This window comes from Sitophilus oryzae, unplaced genomic scaffold, assembly GCF_002938485.1.
Source record: "Sitophilus oryzae breed Bouriz unplaced genomic scaffold, Soryzae_2.0 scaffold_810_pilon_pilon, whole genome shotgun sequence".
Lineage (NCBI taxonomy): Eukaryota > Metazoa > Arthropoda > Insecta > Coleoptera > Curculionidae > Sitophilus > Sitophilus oryzae.
In genome coordinates this window covers 4,540,732-4,563,574 of record NW_022147429.1, presented here as the reverse complement: position 1 = coordinate 4,563,574, position 22,843 = coordinate 4,540,732, and the positions used below count along the sequence as shown (strand labels likewise).

The 22,843-nt window shown below is 32.4% G+C and overlaps 1 protein-coding gene across 3 annotated transcripts in view; it reads right to left on the bottom strand.

Annotated features, from left to right (window-relative positions):
• The window catches only part of LOC115889109 (glutamate decarboxylase), an 85,865-nt gene that overhangs the window by 40,315 nt on the left and 22,707 nt on the right, over positions 1-22,843 (bottom strand). For 2 of the 3 annotated variants that reach the window (XM_030909039.1, XM_030909038.1), the window contains exons 2-3: positions 18,871-18,972; positions 16,387-16,623 (exon numbers count right to left, since the gene is read on the bottom strand). In XM_030909039.1, the coding sequence (XP_030764899.1) occupies positions 16,387-16,623; positions 18,871-18,972 (339 nt within the window). The remainder of the gene's footprint in view (positions 1-16,386; positions 16,624-18,870; positions 18,973-22,843) is intronic. The other variant, XM_030909040.1, reaches the window with a different exon arrangement.

Genomic DNA, 22,843 nt, shown 5'->3' with positions numbered 1-22,843 from the left:
TGCAACAATGACATGCTCGGTGGTAGTATTTCCAGGGTGTCAAAACATTTCGAAATATCGATTGTTATCTAAAATACCTCTCTAAAAACGGTGGTTGTTTACAAATAAGCGCTGTATACAAATTGCGATATAAAAAAGCCAAAATTCCGCCACTCGTCTATACCTATACATTCCGATCTACCTACGCCTTGCCCCTCGATCCGCGTAGATCCTGAATTGCGTAACAGTGTACAGGGTGCATCTCACTCGACGGGCGAGAAGCACTTAGTTATAATTTTACCATTTGCGGTCAAAAATAGCAATATAAGAAAATGGGTAGTATATTCTTCATAAGTAAACCAACTACACACTAGAGTTCGAATTAATTTTACACTTAAACTAGCGTGTACCCGCGACTGCGTTCGCGTCGAATTAATAATTTGTAATGGTGATGATAAAGCAAAGCAAGAATTTCTATTAACATACAAACTGGATAAAATTTTCTCACATTTGCCAAAAATAAGCTTTAAACGTCGAGCAGTTTAAGCAGAATCGTGGTTAATCAATTACTCAACTTTTTGGAACACCCTGTATGATTTTTTAAAAAATTTCAAAATATGTAAAAAAACAAAATAAATGATGCGTGTCCAAGGGTTTTCCCGAAAGACTAACCGTTTTTTTTAAATAACAAATATTGTAATATTTGAGGGGCGTTTTCACCCTCTTGAAATTTGAGATTCGAGAAACCCCTCCTTATCGAACCTCAACCCCACAGTCAATCCGTTTGCCAAAAATCAGTTTTAAACGTCAATGGTCATATTTTACGAAACACCCTGTATATATTTTTAAAAAATCTTAAAATATGTAAAACAACGAAATAAAATATACGTGTTTAAGAGTTTTTCCGAAAAACTCACCGGTTTTTAAATAAAAAATATTCTAATATTTGAGGGTGGTTTCACCCCCTTAGAATTCGAGTTTCGAAAAATTCCTTCTTATCGAACCTCTACACCCTAAAGTCAATCCGTTTTCCAAAAATCAGCTTTTTACGTCAAGGGCTTTAAGCAGGATCGTGATTAATCAATGACCAGATTTTTCAAAACACCCTGTATACATTTTTAAAAAATCTAAAATTTTTTTCTGAAAATTTTTCAGAATAAATAAATACCTAAATATTGAAACTTAATAACGTACTGAAACATACAGCGCCATAATATCTCGACCTCCGCCCGTTATGCTCGTAACAGGTTGAAAAACAATGTATCTAAAACAACTGATGCGTTCTGACTCCAACCTGTTTCGAACCTCCATCGACAATCGACCGATGCAGCAGCGTTCCTTTCCAACTCCGATTATCTCAACCACCGCCCTGTTATGCTCGTAACAGGTTGAAAAACAACGTATCTAAAATGACTGCTTCTCCAACCCGTTGCGAGCCTCCATCGACAATCGACCGATGCAGCAGCGTTCCTTTTCCACTCCTGTTATCTCGACCGCCAGGCGTTATGCCCGCAACTGTTTCAAAAAACTTGCTTCTTTTATATCCTATTATTTTTAAGCTGTTGCAAGCCCAATACAACCATTGACGGCATCGACCGAAGCAGCTACGTTCGCCGTAGCGCATTCCCCACTCCGTTATCCGTTGTCTCGCCGCCTGTATCGATGGTTGACAAAATAACATGTTTTCCATCCATACTAGTTGTTTTTTGGAATTGCTTCGAGCAGCATAGAATTTCGTGGCGGTGCAGAGCGCCGACTTCGTTATTCGTTTCACGAGCGGCCGATCTCTACGTGTCGTTATTTTATATCTGTTATTTTTTAGAAATAGTAACGGTTGCGTTATGTTATTTCTAAATAATTGTTATAAAATAACGTATAGTTAAATAACAACCCATCACTAATACCTTGCGGTTAAAGTACTATTTTATCTACCATTTTTGATAGGCTATGGAAAAAATATGTATTGATATTATTTTGACAGACAATTTTAAAAACGGTTTTGTTTTAGCTGAAACACTATAGGTTAATAGTAACCATTTAATAAATGTCTAATGTCTAATTACCGTTAAATACCTTTCTACTCTTGACATTTTTGTAAAATCTATTTTAAAAAAGTTTTGAACAAAAAATAAAACAAATTATTGGGTCTACTCTACATTATCCACTTTTTGAATAAAATTAGAACGGCATTGATAAAACAGAATTTAAGTCGGCCATATTAAGCCCCAACGCGCTGGGCCAATTTCAAATAAGGTTTTTCAAAATTTGACTAATAAACCCAGTTTTTAATCTTTTATTATTTTAAATGTTAAATTTGACTGTTGACAGGTCAAGAGCAACAAGTCAAATATTAGAATATAATTAATCTGATTCTAAAGAAAACGTATCGTCAAAGTCAAATTTCACCTAAATTATTAGTAAATAGAATGCCATATAATGTATACTCTGTTTCACGTCTCAGGGAAGATTTCGACAGACGATAACAGAAAAAAGCAGATAACGCCCATACCAATCCATTTATTATGCTAAAAAAATCTAATATTTTTTAAGTTAACTATGGATAGGTTTATAATACAAATTCGTCCTGCGTTGTTTCTTGTTGTTTTTAAACAGTCTTATTGGTTTATTTCAAAAGATTATATTTCAAAATGATTGGAGCGACGGAACGATGAACGACGCACGGACGGAGATGCGTATGAATTCGACTTAAGATTTTTGAAACTTGTCAATCTCTTGGCAAATTATGACAAAGAGCCAACGTTCTGAAAGATGATAAACATTTGCGATATTGCTTTTGCATTTTGATTTGTATTCTTAAGTGTGTTTATGTGTTTTGTAAAGTTAAGTGGAGGAAATATCGAATGAAATGTAAGTGTAGGTTAGTAAATCTATGGTCTACACCCAGAGAGTTCTATTAGTCACAAATAACGCTTGTATACCATTTCGTACCTATATAGTACTAAATACTGGAGTAGCTGTAACGTAAAAACATCACACAAAAGGTAAATAATAGCTTTTATTACTGTAGGGAGTTTAGGTGCGCTCATAGTAAAGTAAGGTCAAAAGGTACTGGTTTAATAGTTATTTATGGTACTAGTGTGTTATCGAATGTAATACCACAAGATGTTTCGGGATTACCGAATAATACTTTTACCTGACATGACCCTCCTTCGGAGTCGTAGTGTTGCCGGTATCGCATTGAGTGTCAGGCAAAAGAATTAGGTAATCCCGAAACATCGAGTTGTATTCAAAAGATTATACAACGAAATAAGGTACATAATATATCCTTCTTATCTGAAACATTTTTTGGCCATTTTGTAATAAGAATTGACGGGATATTTTGTGGAACTGACAGAGATGACTTCTGAATTAATATTTCAAAAAATGACAATTACAATATGGCCACCAAGCGATAATCACTTAAATGATTATCACTTATTAATCATGCACATCCTTCTATATAGGAAAAATATACATAGAGTTGTATAATCTTATATATAAGTCACGATGGGAAATGTTTAGACTTAGGGCTAATTTTCTCAAGTGACTTAAAGGTAATAACACGCGAGTGTCATACAAAATTTTATCCAACAGCAGAACTGTTTCATGTCCAATCTCTAAAGAATAATTGATTTAAAAGGATCTAGCAGTTCTGCTTTCACTGTTGCAAATTAATAAATTATTAGGGTGCGTTTATGTTAATATGCAATATAGATGTGCGTTTTTTTTTGTAAATAATAAATAACACTGACATATTAAGACGTCATTTAGATAAATCGCGATTTTTAACGATAAAATAGTGAATTATCAACCAGCACGCCAGATTTTAAAGAAAAATTATTCAGAAAGATCTTCTGCAAGTAATTACTAACCACGCAGAGGCAGCTACAGCACAAATACTGCCAGAAAAGTCTCGTGGCGTGTATGATAGGGAATTCATAACACACTAGTTTGTTATAACTTTAAAAATTCACGCGTGTGTTCTTATTTATTTTATATGCATGTATGCATGTGAGTAATGTCTGTATAAGTAGTGGCAGTTGGATTAAAAAAATAAGATTAAAGGTAGTTAACCAAATTTTAAGGTATAAAACTCAGTAAGTGTGTAAATTATTGAAATTATTATTAATAAAATATTTTGTTGTATTGACAAATATAATAATAAATGCAGGAAGTTTCTTGAAGTTTGAATGTAAGAAATAGTTCTTTTTTATAGATGTGGTGTTTTGTTTAACACACTACTATACTAATACACCTACTATTTTATTTTAAATAAAATAACACGATTAAATTTTTTGAGTTTTATACAGTTTCATAATATTTTAAAATAGCATTTATCATTAAAAATTTAAATACTTATATTAATTTTCCGTTTTGCATTCCAATATATTAAATACCAACTTATTTCTTCGTAAAATAAAATAAACTTCTTTGAAATTAAAATGAGAGACGCATCTATCACTAAGAAGGATTTTTTTAGTATAATGTTAATCATGTCATTAAATTTGGCACCATTTATTTGAATAGATCCACCACTGGCGCAACAACCCGACTACTGCCTGTCCCAACTTTTTCGCTCGATCCGTGTTTACTTTCATATCGCGGACGGTTTGTAATTCAATGATAATATGTTATCTACCCTCGAGCAGATTGTGGCTGGAATATTAACGAAGCGGGGGTGCATCTCCTTGCTTCCTGCACATAAATTTTCCAGATTATTTGAAGCCATTCAACACAGATTAGGCGCTAACGAAATTTTTAATTAAAAAATTATTTGTTGGCTTTAGTTAAACCGCTAATATAATCGAAGATTTTTTGATGAGAACGAATTTTTGTCTATAGGGGTGTTTTATTTAAACATATTATTTCTTAAACTGACATGAAACATATTAGCTAAAATAAAATGTCAATTTACGTAAGATTACACATTTAATACTATATTTCTGCAAGTCAGCTTCATTCAGAACCTCGCAATTAGTGGAATAAATTAGCGTAGAAGTTTGTTTCTTTAATTTCAATGTAATCAATCAGAACGTCGAAATTAGTGGTAGACATTTTCAATTAGTAGAAGAAGTTATCAAACTTTTAACATTTTCACGAGAAATATCATTTTGGCTTTTGATTATCTTCCGTCGAGAGAAATTGTGGTTAAAAATAAAAAGTTGATTGTTTTATAAGCTAAATATTAGGCTTTCTCTATGGATACAACTGACTACGCAAGCTGTTGCTAGGATATTCTATTAATTTTAATTGCGTTTTTAAACATTGACAACATAGACTAATGTTACGTACTAGAGATAGATTGGACACTGATATAAAACAAATGGGTCCGTCATTTAGAGCCACCTGGTGATCCGGAAGAAACTAATGGAGAGTTTTGGCATAACATAATTTTAGCGTTCCGTTACTTATTAACGCTAATTAAAACGGTTAACGTATATAAAATAATATAGACTTTTTTACTGCCATTTTATGTTTTATTAGATCATTAGAAGTGTAACATAATTACAACAAAATTAAAATTATAAATACATACATTTTAAACACCAACAATAGATCACATAGCGCCTATTTTTTTGATTTAACAACTAAATTATAATATAGTAAAAATATTATAGACTACTAATTAACTGTTACTAAAAATACTATATATTACCAACTATGTATAGTATTTTTAACTATATTAAATACAAATATCACAGCTTGATTTGCCTTCGTTCTTCCAGCTTTTGGAAATTAAAATCTCTAAGCATAGACACATATGAGATCATATAAGGATAAGCATTATTCTGTCGCACATACAAATATCTCAAAAACCTTTTTGTACACGCTCGATGAGGTCACAGCTGGACAGCGTCCGGGGCGACCAAATGATGGAGGCATACTCCAACTGGGACCTCACCAGGGCATTGTACAGTAGGATCACAGTATCACAGTTTACAAAGTTCCTTGAATTTCTAATCACAAAACCAAGTTTCTTAAGTGCTTTATTCACAATATGTCTGTAGTGGTCATTAAATTTTAAATTAGATTGCATATTGACTCCCAGGTCTCTAATACCATCTCTTCTTTGAAGCGGTCTATTCTCTATTAAATATTCATGTTCAAGAAATTTGTTCTTCCGAGTATAGGTCATAGTACAGCACTTTTCAACGTTGAGTGACATTTCGTTTTCCACAAACCATTTTGATACTGCATTCAAATCAATTTGAAAATCTAAACAGTCCTGTTCAGTCGAGATGGCCTTAAAAACCTTGAAGTCATCAGCAAAGAATAGGCACTCAGAATGGCATAGCACAGTTGGTAAGTCGTTTATAAAAATGGTAAAAAGTATGGGCCCTAAGTTACTGCCCTGTGGAACACCTGATGTTGCCAAGAAACCCCCGGATAAAGAATCTCCAACTTTCACCCGCTGACTCCTGGATGATAGATAAGATTTCAGAAAAATACATGAGTTCCTGGAGAATCCAAAGTCCGAGAGCTTTTCCAACAACAGACGGTGACTCACCTTATCAAAAGCTTTTTCACAATCTGTGTACACTACATCCATCTGTCCCTTACTCATAATAACTTCAGAAGCAAAACTTGTAAAAACACACAAGTTGGAAACGGTCGATCTTCCGCAAATAAAACCGTGTTGCTTATCAGACACCCCATTCCTAATACAATTCTCTATATCCTCGCAAAGCAATATTTCAAAAATTTTGGCTAAACCATTTAGTACACTAATAGGTCGATAATTCACAATATCAACTTTTGAACCTGACTTGTGAATAGGTGTTATAACTGAAGTTTTTAGTCTATCAGGAAAAACATTCGTACTAACTGACATTTTAAATATGTGCGCTATAGGCCCCGCCAGAAAGTCTGAACACCCCTTATAGATGTACGATGGTATATTATCATCCCCTGTACTCTTTTTGGCCTTTAACAACTTTATTCCCCTTTTCACCCTTTCTTCGGTTATACAAGAAAAATCAAAGCTACCCCACTCCTTAGTTGTATCACCTACATCAAAATCCAACAAAGCAGGTTCATAAACGGAAGAAAAGTAACGCGCAAAAGCATTTGCAATGTCAATGGGCTGATCAAATATTTCACCACGCAGTGATAGCTCAGTTGGAATACAGTTACTCTTAGATTTTGAATGAACAAAACTCCAAAAAGAATTTGGGTCAAAAGTAATACTCCGTTCAATATCTCTTTGGTAGCTTTTGTGTTCATCAGAAGTCTGCTGCCTAATTGATTTTCTGAGGTTTTTATATTCTAATTGTTGTGACTCACTATGTTTACCAGCACGAATAATTTTATGCAAATGATTCTTGCGCCTCACCTTCCTAACCAACTCAATAGAGTACCATCTAGGATATTTACACTTTCTACCTGTAGACGGCTTCCTAACTTTTTTAGGGATAGCTCTGTCCATACAATCACCAAGACGCTCATAGAACATGTTAACACACCTGCATGGGTCAGAAATTGCTTCAATCTCGGACCAATCACATGATTTTATTAGTTTATATAGAAGTGGAAAATTGCCATTGGCATAATCATACACATAAGATGTAGCTATTCTGTTTTGTTCATGTGCTTGGTCCGGACCAATCATTACATTCATAATAAGACACGGATGGTATGGGTCTTCTTCTACTAAGGGAAGTATACACCGTGATAAATCTGATATGGACATATTGGACATAATAAGGTCCAATGTCCTACCCATTTGGTTAAAAACATCATTATACTGACTTAAATTATTGAAACTAAGAAATTGCTGCAGCAAATCACACTTATCACATACATCCGTAGATCCATACTTTGGCAGGTTCAGATCACCTAACATGATAATATTACTGTTATCTAAAAATGCTAGTTCAAGACTGCCAAAATATTTTTCATACACATCACAAGTTACATTTGGTGGGACATATATACAAGATAAATAAAATTTACATTTTTTGTACTTAATACTTAACAAAACTGCTTCAGTATCACAGTTAGTTTCAATCAGATTAGAAGATAGTCTCTTTTGTACGGCGATCAAAACACCACCACCCCTTGTTTTGCCATTGTCCCGATCTTTTCTTATTACATTATACCTCTCATCAAATAGTTCATTATTATGGATACCATCAGTCAACCAGGTTTCAGTTAGCGCGATAATATCATAGTTTTCATTTAACAAGTTATCATAAAATCGCTCAGTCTTTGTTCGAAGCCCACGCACATTTTGGTAGTAAATGCTTAGGTAAAGGTGTGGATCCAGTGACTGACCCTTAGCTTTGGATTGATTTATGATGCTTTCTTTTGGGGACCCTCCTGCATTCCTACCCGTGCCGATAGTGTCCCCCTCTTCATGAAAAACCGTTGTACAACAGCTCCATTTGGCCATGTATCACATTTCCAAGCATCTTTCAACTGGTCTTGTGTAATTGTTACCTTCATAGAAGAATAAATTTCGGGATGTTTTGATTGGTGTAGCTCGCACATGACACCAGGTAATGCATTTTCCAAGTGTTTGGCGAGGTCATCTGGTTTTGTATTGGGTCGAAGCCTGGATACATGGAGAGATACAAGCCTCGGCACAGTTTGTATGTTCTCGACTTTATCATTCCGTCCTACAACAAAACCATAGACAGTAGTTAACATAGAGACTGTCATGTCATCTTCATAATGTAAATTAGAAACCTGTACTTTAATGTCTTTTGCGCCGTCTGGCGATGCGGAAGAAACTAAATTTGTAGTTCTATAAAATTACCATTGAGTGTCTAGGGCATGATTGACAATGATCCTAAACTAAAAAGTATAAAGTGTAATTGAAACCACTAATTTTTTCCACTAATTGCGAGGTTCTGAATGAAGCTTTGTGCAAAGAAAAATCTGCAAAATTGAAAAATTTGTATTACTATTTGATATTGCATAATTAATAAATATATGATTAACATTTCTTTGTAAATAATTATACAAGAAATAAACATTATAATTTATGTTGCTTTAGGTTTATACCTAGCCATGCATAAAAGATAGACTAACATTATTTATTGATTTATTATGACCCAACATATACAAACAAAACATAAACAAACAGTTTATTTACACTTTGATTTGGCCTTTGTGCGTAATTCCCACCATGTTATATGGAGGCAAAATCTGGGGACCGTACCCCCGGCACACGAACGCATTAAACAAGTTGCAACAGAGACATCTTAGACAAGTGTTAAGAATCAGATGGTAACACCATGTCTCAAACGTATCGGTCCTTGAAAAAACTAGCTGCAAGAGCGCTGAAGTCATGATTACTAAATCCTGCTTAAGATGGGCTTGTCAACAAGGGCATAAGCATGCAGAATCAGTGGGAGGAAGTAGCGCACAATAGAACGCAATGAAGAAGAATTGTAAACTCAGTTAACAACGACAACCAAAAAGTAAAAAGGCAACAAAGAAATAAGATTTTTGAATGTCCTGAGTACGGAAAGAAGATAACATCACATATCGGGCTATTCAGTCACAGAAAAGCTCATGAAAGAAAACGCCTTGTTTAACCCTATTTTGATACGTATCAAATACTCGTCAGCGAGTAATGGCAGTAGTAGTAGTGATTTGATACATAATCATTCATTTGATACATCATTTGGTTGTACATAATCCTTTTTTCAAGATTTGATTAGATCATTGGCATAATATCAGAATCTTTATAGAAACATAAGAAAATGTTAAATCAATAAATGTCTTTTTATGCCATAAGCATTTAGAAATTTTATAAATAGAAGTTAAATGACATGAAAAAAGAAACAGAACAGTAAACAGGGTGGCGCATGTCATACGATGCAGAAACTCCAAATAGAACAATAGTTTGTACTGAAATGGTCAGACCTGCGCCAATTAATTTACGTGTTAGTAAGAAGTTGTCTTAAAAATAATTTTATTTTAACCAGGTTTGTTGAACATAAAATAACGGTAATCAAGAAATATTAAAATCACCCTCAAGATGACCATCAAGGGACGCAACTAAATCGTAAATATGAAATTTTTAAATTAAGAAAAGCATATGGGATTATTCGTTCAACTCTTCTTGGACCATACATTTTCGAGGATACGTTCACCGCTGAACGTTTCTTACGCTTTTTACAGAACGGTTTTCAAGACGTGTGAGAAAAGTTAAATTTAAAGATTCGCGCATCAATTAAAGTGGTTCCAACATAACTTTCATTATTACGTTCCCCTTCATAATGAAAGAAATATTAAAAATTATATATACCATAATTATGGTATACATAAATTCCTATCCCTGTGTCTGCATAATTATACAGACACAGGGATTGGAATTTATCTATACCAAGACCAATTGCATGGGCACGGGAGCTGTTTAATAATATCGTTCTGTGAGAAAAGCTTTATGTATTCAAAACAATGGCGAATTTTTTAAACATTTGCTAAAGAGCAAAATAAAAACACTAAATCACCACAATACACCAAAACACTTTTACTTTTACACTGGACGCGCGTTTCGCTAATCATGTTAGCATCATCAGCAGATGATTATAAACTAAAGTACAATCTACAAGTTGAGCGTTTATATACTCGCTCAGTGGGCACCGAGTGGGCGTGGCAAAATCTAGCCAACCGAGTCAGAGCCCAGCGTAACAGTTAGATTTCCGCCACTAGAGTAGTAGGAACAAAGAACTTGAAGGAATTGGACCGTTGTCTTTGTTCAACTATCTTTACATTTATTAATTCCGATGCTTTCATATGCATCTAATTGCCTGTAATTTGAAACTTGTTTAATTAATTTTAAATTATTAAGATCTATACAATGTTCTTTATCAACAATATCTTCGGCAACGCAAGATTTATCCGGTCTACCATATCTTATCTGAGCTAAATGTTCTTTAAATCTAGTTAATATTGATCTCCTAGTTTGCCCAACATATTTCTGATTACAATCTTTACAAGAAATTTAATAAATACCCGACCTTTCCAGTGAAGGTGTTTTATCCTTTGGATTACCTAATAATTGTTGTAATTATGCATCATACGGGAGATGTTTAATAATATCGTTCTGTAAGAAAAGCTTTATGTATTCAAAACAATGGCGAATTTTTTAAACATTTGCTAAATAACTAATGTGCTGGCAACTCTTACTTTTAGGTCGGTATTTACATGTGTGGAAGTAAATCGCATAGGGATCTTATTAAGTCAGAGTGAGAGAAATGCGACGGTGTGCTGTTGCAGCGTTGTTACATTTCTCCGGTACGACTTTCACTATGAAGTAAAATAAAATTACGATCGCAAACCGCTTATTTTTAAAAGACTTTTTTTCGAAAAGATAACTAGATAAAATTATTAGATATGTTTCTGAGCATCTGAAATGGAATTATAAGGATATCGTTAGGATGTCAATTTTCTTATAACGAGAAAACGGTTAGAAAAAAGTCAGTAGGCTTGTTTTTTTCTCATTCAAAAATTTTAAAAATCCCATCCATTTACTTTTAGAGCAGAGCAATTTTCAGCAATCATGTGACTTTTTTATTTATAAGACTTTCACATACTGTCGGCGAAGAAAATATAGCAGAAATATTAAGAACGTATTTGAAAAAACTACAATCAATTGTTTCTAATGGATTTCGAGATATCGCTTTTGGAATTCTAATAGCGCGACCACTGTCGAACACCAACTTAATTCCACTTATTTTTACCAAAAACGCAAGTGTTTCTTACTTGCACTGAAAAATTTATAAGCAATAGGAAAAATTACGACTCGTTAATAAATAAACAAATAAAGTATCACGAGACCTAATTAAACCGTGAAGCTGAGCGCATGATGTACACATTTTCCTAGAATTTCAAGCACTGATTGGGTCGACCGGTCGACCGCGACGAATCTGCTATCCCCTTCCACGTCTCTTAGCAATATGCATAGTTTCTCGGTTTATTTTATACGTTTGGCAATGTTTTTACTGTTCTCTCTTTGTTCAGTACATTATAAACGCATTGCACTCTTCTTACATACGGAAATATCGACCCAAGACTAACCTTTGCCAGCCCTTGTGCCCAGTGTACTTTTTCAAAAATCCGAAAAGCGCATATATTTGACCTCACAAAACTGCAATGCTTTACCATTTTGAGCGACTCTTTAGCTCCAGTATTTTCCGAGATATGCATAGAAAACATCGTAGCAAACTCACCCTCAAATCCATATGATGTATAGCATATGGATTTATCAAAGATATAGAACCAACAACAGACTTCCATATCCAAAAATAGATAAAATAATTCTTCCATACGCATTCAGTAAAGACTCCCACACAAACAGAATTCCCAAGACATCCATGCCTCAACAATGACCACTTTTTTAGCTCAATTTCGTATCTTTCTCCAATCAGAGGGTCGGCTTTGTATCGCGGTGGCAAAATAAACGCCGCAGCCACTATAATTGAATGTATGTCAGATAGCGCTAGGAGACTATTAACGGCCTATTCAACGCCGCAGGACTCCTGGCTGACATTCGATACATTTCCTGCAAAGGGAGGGGTTGGCTCTATCCGGAAGTTCTACGAGAGGGTAAGATTTTACGTAATATTGTTAAAGTTATTAGAGTCGACAAAGATGTGGAATAACTAGAACTAGTAATACAGGGTGTTTCAAAAAACATACGCCATCTCTCTTGGGAAGATTCCTCTCGTAAGATTAAGATTTAATTTTTTATATCAACATACTTTCTGCTTTGTTTCGTATTTACAATGGGTTAAAGTCTTCATTTTTTTTCGATTTATTATAATTTTCTTCGAAGTACTTTTAGCGATTCCAATGAATTTTTGAGGGTGCGACATATTTTAATGCTAAAAAATATTCACCAGGAACATGTACATGGGTTACCACTAGAATATTTTTCTAAAAAAAACATGTGCGCCTCTGACTTTTATTTCTCTTGTTGGCAAAATTTTATAGATTGTTTAATGCCGATTAAAATTTCTCTTGATATTTTGTCGATTTCGTCCTCCTTAATGAGATAAACGCATTATTGTTAATTTGGCTTAATTCAACTTAATTCAATGTTCAGTGACATTTTTTCGTGATTTGTCCTTTGCCAGAAATATATAAGTACATACATAGGTATATTGAAAGATTAATTATTGGTTTTCTTTGTGTTAATAAATATCTGACAGAATTTTTGGTTATTACATTAATTTAGTGAAAATGAAAACACTTATAAGTTTTTACTTTTTATTAAAATCACTTTTGAAATTTTCTGTTTTTAGTTAAAATGGAGTGGAATAATGAAATGATCATGGAATATCAAACTGGGAGATCAGAAAAAAAAAATATTTCCGTTTGTTATAAAATCGTTGATATCATTGTTATTTAAAAGCCTATATGTATAATTATCTAAAAAATCGAAACACAATTTACATTGCTTTTTTGAACGATATAGCATGTTCCTATAGCTTCTGTTTTTTTTTCAGTAAAGTGATTTAAAATTATAATTATTCTATATTATAATGGTTTCGTTTAAAGAAAATCGTTACCATGACAAATATTCAAACTTTATAAGTATATATTATATATAGAATATTATTTTATATTCATCTATATATTGAATTATAAAGATTTAAATAACTCTATTTAAGAAACTGGAAGGTTTAAGTATAGGACATGATATATCGTTGAAAAGAAATTTTCAATTAATAATAGTATTAATTTAATTAATAATTGGTATTTTGATTTTTTAAATAATATACACAGGGTTGGATTTAAAATAACAAAGATTACAATTGCTCAAGTAAAGAGTACGTATGACACTGAGTTAATTTCACAAATGTAGCGCCAGGTTTGCATCCAACGTTGGAACCAACGTTCGAAGCATCGTGTAGGAGACACATTTGCCAATTGTATATTGTCGAAAACTGTGTCAAATGTTGGTTCGAACGTTCGTTCCAACGTTGGACGCATCGTGTAGGACCATCTTAACTCGAGCGAAAATTCGCGAGTACTCGATTATTGAAATAACCGACATCGCTCGATTATGAACGAGCGATGCAAATGACGAGTTACGAGCGACGAACGCAAACGATTCTAAAATGAAATAAATTAAAATCCAATTTTAATTGACATACTCGATACAAAGCTGACCGAGTTTTCTACATACATTGCAGATAGCAAATTTATACGACGTTATCTGTTGCGTCTCTCTCTCAAAATTTATTTAAAATACAATTTTTTTTGTAATTATCCTAAATGCCGTTATTTTTTATTAAAATGTATTGTAAATAGCACTAAATATCAGTATTATAAATATTAATAAAATTGAATAATAAATTTGCTAACAAGAGAAATAAGTCAGTGGCGTACATGTTTTTTTTTAGAAAAATGTTCCAGTGATAAGCCTTATGTACGTCCCTGGTGAATATGTCGACAGTTTTTTAGGATTAAAATATATGGCACCTATAGTAACTTCTACCCTCAAAATTTCATTCAAATCGCTAAAGGCACTTGGAAGAAAATTATAATAAATCGAAAAAAAAAAGAGTTTAAAGACTTTAACCCTTCTAACTACGAAACAAAGCAGAATCGGGCCTATGTTGATATAGAATTTATCCCTTTATAAGTTGATGGTATCGCTAAATCGACCACTTTGACTTGACCAAGTAATCAGTAGCGTGGAAGTGTATTATCGCCCAGTTTGTTTGCTATGCTTATTTCTATGCGCGCCATGGCCATTTAATCAACCATTTACGTTGGCTGAATTAGAGCGAAAAGTCAAAGCGGTTGAAATTCGACCAGTGAGAATTGGTGACACTGAGTTTGCTGTGTATCATATAGGTAATAATTGTCGTCTAAGCATTTTCTATGCAAATTTCGTGTAATAAAAATTTAAAAATACAGCCAATATAAATTTGATAGAAACAAATGTATCTGTGACGTTTATTTCTTTTTATTTAGTGTACCAAATTAACGGCTCGGCTAATATTTTCTAAAATCGTTAACATATCCTGTATATTTTTGATCATTTCTCATAGGATGCGATACCAGGCGAGAAAAGTGAAAAATAGTTATTTTTTATACAAGACGATATAATGGTATTTGATCGTCGACCGGTGGAAGGTATTAGTTGCGTGAAAGTGTATTATCGCCCAGTTTGTTTGCTATGCTTATTTATATGCGCGCCTTGGTCATTTAATCAACCATATATACATATATGTTGGCTGAATTAGCGCGAAAAGTTAAAGCGGTTGAATATTCGACCAGTGAGCATTGGTGACACTGAGGTTGCTGTGTATCATATAGGTAATAATTGTCGTCTAAGCATTTTTATCATTTCTCATAGGATGCGGTACCAGATGAGAAAAGTGAATAATAGTTATTTTTTATACAAGACGATAAAATGGTATTTTATCGTCGACCGAAAAGATTAATTCACAAGCGATGAAGTCGCGAGTGAATTAATTTCGGGAGACGATAATGCAATTTTATCGTCGTGTATAAAACAGTACTTTTTTCCATAGCGAGTTACGTTTTAAAAAATATTCAGAAATTATTATTTCAAGGAATTTATTACGAGTAGAAAAAATATTGTGCTGGGTTGGCGTTGGTTTCTATGTAATTTGACAAATAAATAAAGCTGTCTCTTTAGTTGTCAGTTTTGAGTCAATATTTTTTAATTCTCTTTCGTGTCGATTGCTGATTGAATTGGAGCCAGAAATGGCTCAAAACGAAATAAGTAAATTACCAACAGATATTCAGGCTGAGGCGACAAACTATTTCCATTTAAATCCCGAATAACTTATGAAAAGGAATACAAAAATTTTCAAAAATGAAAGGAATTAAAAACGTGCGAGAAGAAATAAAGTTTTTAACCTATGCAATTTTAACTCTATTTTTTTTAACCCTTGCGGTTAAAGTACTATTTTATCTATTTTACTATTTTTGATAGATATAAGGCAATTTTAACAGTTGCTATGAAAAAAAGTTAATAAATCAAAAATTCGACTGTTTTTAAAGGGGTATATCCAGAAAATCGACAATCGAAATCTTTCAAATTAAATATCTCCGAAACTATGAATTTTCGAAACACAGTTTAAATGGGGCGAATTTTACATTCACCCCATTTAAACTGTATTAGCTCTACTAGCTCTATCGGTAGAGGCCTCATTGAGGCCTCAGCTACTTACCGTTTCCGAGAGGAAACATCTTATTTTTTATTTACAGCAGAGGGCATAATTTAATGTAACGACCAAACGCCAAAATATTCGAAGTGACTTCCACGCTTAATTTCAACATTAACACCTTAAAAATTATTTAAAATCATAAAAAAAAGTCCCATAAAAAACTCACGAGATTTAATATCTCGACCGGACTAAATTGTGTATTTGGGTCATTTTATTTTATATCCTAGTATTGATTTCATACCTGTTTTAACTTGATATTTTAGAGTTGTGGCACAATCGTTAACGAGCTGTTGCAGAGAAACACCTTGGTCTGGAATTCTCAGGTCCAAAAGTTTCTGCATCTCCTCTGGATGATGGAAATCCAGAATTTTCTCATTCCTGTCGTTGGTCGAACGTATGAAATCTAGCAGAACCTCTACCACTTTCTGAAGGAATTCCCTCGTTTGCGCTTCGTTTTCTAACTTGTAAGGGAGAATATCTAGAAAATTTCAATAGATTTTATTAATTGAAATTTATAGAGTATCACAGATAAAGTCCGAATTATATAAGATCTTTTAATTGATTTATGTCAAATTTTACTTTTGCATCAGTTTTTTGTTTTGAGATAGATTAAAAATTACACAATAAAATATAAACCTATTGATCTTGGTATTCCTCAAGTTTGGTCTTTACGTTAAACTGATTAAAAATTACAATAAAATATAAACCTATTGATCTTGGTATTCCTCAAGTTTGGTCTTTACGTTAATAAATGAATAACAAATGAGTTTATTGCTCGAATTTTGAAAAACTTTATATAATTTTTTTTCTTTTTAATAAATCAGCTATGTAAATAGCATATTTTTTTCGTCTTTTTTTACTAATAACATTTAAAGAAAGCGTCCATTGTTCTCAAAAAGACCTGGTTTAAATTAAAAAGACACTGAGTATTTTGAGTCTTTTTTCTACCGAGACTTCTACGAGACTTTGAGTCTTTTTTCTACCTTTTTTAACTAATAACAGCCGTTTTTACAAGTAGAGACAAAAATAACTGATAGTGGTCCATTTGTCAGTCCAATATTTATTTAGTGGTCATTTATTTAACTAAATTTATTAAATCAGTTAATATTTTTTAAAAAAAATTAAATTTAGTTAGGTTAGGTTAGTTTGCCTTGATCCAAGTCCAATAATATATAACAAATTTAACATCATTAACTTGCGAAAGTTTTAAATAAGTACTGGTCGATTCCTCATAAAAAAATATGAAAAAAAGTTCCTATAAACATGGGTATGGAAATGCATAGTTTTAGAGTTACAGAATGCTAAAACTTTTTAAAATTAGTTTTTTTGTAATTATCTTAAATACCATTATTTTTTTATTTGAAATTGCTGTAGGTTGGCTAATAGTAATAATAATAAATGGTAATAATATTTAATAATAAATTAGGTAAAATATATAATTTATTAATTTTATTTTAATTTTAATTTTATTAATTGTGATTAAGAAAATTACGTTTATCTCATCAGGGATGCCGAATTCGACAAAATATCAAGAGATAACTTTTAATTGACATTAAACAGCCTACACAATTTTGATATCAAAAGAAAAAAAGTCAGTGGCAAACATGTTTTTTTTTTTTGAAAAATATTCCTGTAATAACCGCCAGTCCCTGATGAATTTATCGACACTTTTTTAGCATTAAAATATGTAGCACTGATAGTAACTTTTACCCTAAAAATTTCATTCGAATCACTAAAAGTACTTGGAAGAAAATTATAATAAATCGAAAGATTATTAAGATTTTAACACCCTGTAGCTACGAAACAAAGCGGAATCCGACCTATGTTGATATGAAAAATAACTCTTATTTTTACGTGAGGAATCTCCCCACGAGTGATGGTACATGTTTTTTGAAACACTCTCTATATGTAAAATTAAAAAAAAACATTTTCCAATTAAGCATTTCAAAATTCAGCCAGAAAACTAATTTATTAGTCATTTACTTTTTTAAATGTCAATTTTGACAGATACCCGAGTGCAACAGGTTAATTTTTGTCTCCGAAATAAAATTCATCTAAAGCAATAAATAAAAATTAGATATGATGCGGACTTTATCAGTAACATTAAATAAACATGTACTACTTGTTAAAATCATAATATTATAAACAGTTAAAAGAAAAAAAATAATAAACCATAATTAAAATTCCCTCAAACTACATCTAACTACATAAGTAACTTCTTTATTGTTGAAAAAGGTGCAAAAATAAAATGTATTTTTAAAAACTTAAATATATGTTTTAATTTTTAAATATACATGTAACATGTAATATATACAAAAATACCTGTAACATGTACAAATTTACATATATTATGTATTAAATTTTTGAAAATACTACATAAACCATTAAGACTAACCCTTTTCAACAATAAAACTAAATCTAATTTATCAAAACAATAATGATGGATGTGAGTACAGATTTCAATGATTTTTTCAATGTTTTAAAATAGTTTCACTCATTCTATTAGTAAATACGTCTATTGAAAAAGGCAGCCTTTTGAATGTTTATTAATTTACATCTTGTTCGTCGAATTGATTTTATATTTTTTATCAGTTGTGTAACAGCATCAACAATAAAGAAGACCTCGACAGAAAATCATACAAGCTTAGTAATATTTTTTCATAATTCATGCTTGTATGATTCTCATTTTTTTAAAAGAAAATGTAATTAAGAAATATTTATTTACTAGAAGGCACTTTCTCTTTGAAAAAACTGGGCAGGCCGTTCACAACCTTGTGAAGAAGTTCTCTAGCAACAGGAACATCCTCGGTATTGTAGGGTAGTATTTCTAAAAACAAATTTAATTCTAAAGTAACTTCGTATATTGTATTTTAAATTCGAAGTGAAGAGTTTAATATATTTAGAACAATAGAATAAGGTGTACAAAGTGAATGGTAAACTTTAATATGGTATCATAACAATATTTTGAGTAATAATTTTGTAACAATTATTATTTTCTAATGTAATAATCGTTATAACTTTGATATTAGTGTATAGATTAGGTGAACTTGTGTACAAATAAATCCACTTAAAAAATTCGGGCCTTGAATACTAATCTTAGTAGCCTTTTAACAAATATATACGGGGTGGTGTATCGTCGTTGGAAACATAGGAAACCCCTTGAAAATTTTGAACTGTCCAAATATTGGCTCCCCCATTGATTTTGCAGCTAAGTCGTAAATGGGTTTTTTAAAGGTCTGCGTATGCTAAATACACATGCCAAATTTGAACAATTTTGGACCAGCTGATTTTAAGTAGTTTAAGAAAAACTGCATCATATCAACATACAATCTTCTTAATAACAATACCCAGCAGAAGAAAGTGAAAAAGAGTACCTAATCCGTAGAGGAAGAAGTATATAATCAGTATATCAGCAACCGAGAACAATTATTACAATTCTACAAGAGTGTCACTCAGCTGACATATTGCTTTATTATTGTTTTTATTTACTTTTTATTATATTATATGCTTATTGATGCGCGGCATATCGACTTCATTTTTTTTCAAATAACAGATATAAAAATATCAGCGTACTGATATTTTTAGATCTGTTTTTTTTCGGAAGTACAACTCTTCTACGAGTGAGTCGATGGATTGTTATTCTCATATCAAAATTTTCGTTTTGAAAATTTGTTTTTTTTTTGTTAAACTTCTGCAAGTTGTAAAATAACAAATCGTAAAATAACAATTCGTCTCTACTCTTTATGAAATATAAATTGAAATTCAAAAAGTTTATGTAATAGTACACAATAATATTTTCAATATTAATCAGAATTTCCAAACATACCGGATGTTTCACAAAAGTGGCTGTGACTACTGACCCATATAACTTACTTAATTGACCCAACCCTTAACTAAAAACGAGATTTGATATGTTAATATATGATATAAATTAGGATTGATTGGCGTATTCAATTGTTTTCAGTCACTTCCTATTTCGTTGGAAATGACTACAACTTTTGATTTTTAAATGGCACCTTTGGTATTTTTTTACTTTATTCGATAGAAAATGGCACTCTGCATAGAATGACATATCACATGTGTGTGTAATCTAGAGTGGCTGTGTTGAAAAAATAGATTTGATTGTCTTATATTTTTCGTGACTTGTCCTGGCTGATTGAAAGAAGCCCAAAGCGTATTTTTAATTTTTTAATAATATCTCATTTTTTTGCAAATGAACCGAGGCTGGCTCATTAGCATATTTGGAAAAAGTATTTTTGACAAAAATGTCAAAAGTTGACATATGATATATGTCAACATATGATATGATATATGTCAACAGAGTGTGATTTTCTATCGAATAAAATAAAATCTTGAGTAAAACAAGATACCAAGGGTGTCATTTAAAAATGAAAAGTTGTAGTTATTTATGTGAAGTGACCGAAAACAATTGAATACGTCAATCAATCCTGGTTTATGTCATAATATATACGTGCCAAATCTCGTTTTTTATCTGAAAACATAAAAAAGTTATAGGGATGAGTCACTTTTGAAAAACACCCGGTACAGTCTTTTTTCGTAAAACATTTCATATTGAGTCTATACAAACAGTTTTTTCTCTAACCAAAAGACTCTTTTATTTGACCCAATGGGAAAAAGCCAGAGCAATTTTTCAAACTTAATCCTACTTCCCTACTTTATTTACTGGAGTATAGCCGGGAATTACCCTTGTCTCCGATGGTAAAACGGAAATATGCCCTAGAGAAAAAAGATTTTCCTTAACACGCGCTATTAATAACGGTTATAAATGGAAAACACAGTCAATTCTGTTTGAAAAATGACAGGCGCCTTTTTACGACGATAAACATAGCGTTTATCAAAGAAAAAGAATCATTGGTAGGAAAAACTCTGATAAATCATAAAAAGAAATTTGAATAAATATAGAGTAGAGACTTATCTAAAGTCTTGGGGAAGATCTTGAATATATTTTTAAACATTAAAAGACAGTGATTAAATGTCCGCATCATATAGGATTGTTTTGATTAATAGATTATGGACAAATTTGACTTTGGCGTTAGTTTTTGCTTTGTAATATATTAAAAATTACTTATTAAAACTTGACTTGTACCTAAGTTATCTGTTAAATTTGACTATAGCGCTAAATATATTAATTGACCGAATTCTGAAACTCGTTATTTGAAAATGTTATTTATTTTTTAATTTTACAAAAAAATATCAGTTTTGAAATAGCCGCCTACCCCAGCATCCTACAGGCAGAAATATATGCTATCGAAAGATGCGTACAACTTATCTTAGATATGAATTATTGGAAAAAATAAATAGGCCATCTTCTCTTATCTGATAATCAAGCAGTGTTCAACTCAATATCCATCAATTTGAAGTTGGTCCAAAAATTCCGAGAAAAGCTGAACAAATTAGTCAAAGAATATCGCTCTGGATGCCAGCCCACCAAGATAGAAGATAAGGAGGAAGAAAACGATCTGACTAAAAAGGATAAGCAATTGGTCCACTAACTGAACCAGAACCGTTCTGCTTCTAAAAAGGTACATTCAGGCTGAGAGCGTCGAGCGTCGCGTCGCGTTTGCGTCGCGTCCGCCCCATTGAACTCGACCCCCGACGCTCAGCGGACGCTAGCGCAACGCCAAACGCGACGCTGTCTGCCTGAATAGTCTAATTTAAGTAAAGTGAATTGATTCCATTTCGACACGCGGACGCGACGCAAACGTGACGCGACGCTTAACGCTCTCATCCTGAATGTACCTTAAGTGGAAACCAACTCAAAAACTTGGAAGGCTCCATCCGTAACCTGGAATGGGAATCCTACAACGGTCTAAGACACTCGAAGAAGTTTCTCAAGATTTACGACCAAGAAAAATCAAATATTTTCCTTGATTTAAGTAAGAACAATCTTTGGATTATCAAGGCATTTTTCATGATACTGTCTCCTCAACAAACAGCTCAGTAGATTGAAGGTAAGAAACAACGGGAAATGCAGATTCTTTGGGGAAAATGGGGAAACACCAGAACAACTCACCACTGAGTGCGCCGAGACGACAGCCATTCGTGCCATAAACTTTGGTACGACTGATATCTGACTTGGAGAACTAACCTCTGTAAAACCGTCTCAGATGCTGGCTTTTGTCAAAGCCCTGGCACTGTATGATAAATTATAATCCTGTAAGCTATATATAAGTTCCTCCCTCCCTTAAGTCCTATACTTCCTGTTTGAAATGAGTCGATTTTATTAAACTTGTCGAAAATAAGTATTCTACAGCTTTAAAACTTGTAAAGCCATAAATTCAACCATTATTAGAGGTCAATAGATGATGTTTCAGAATTTTTCAAATAATGCCAATTTTCTCAAAAAAAATATATGGTTTTTCTATAACTTTTATATCTATCACAATTTATTTTGCATATTATGTGAAAAACTGATTACACATTACACAAATACATGCAAGAGGTTACATATGCTTTGTAAAGAGCACATCACTTTAAGAAGATACTTTATAATTTTCAGTAGAAAATCTTTCAAAAAATATATTAATATAATATATCAATACTTTAATGGCTTCGGTAAAAAAGTATATGATTCTTTTTTATATGGTCTCTAAAATAAAAGTTTCGTCTAAAAATGTTGGAAAAACGATTAAAATGAAATTCCGGAGGAGCAAATGCGCCTCGCCTGCATTCTACGA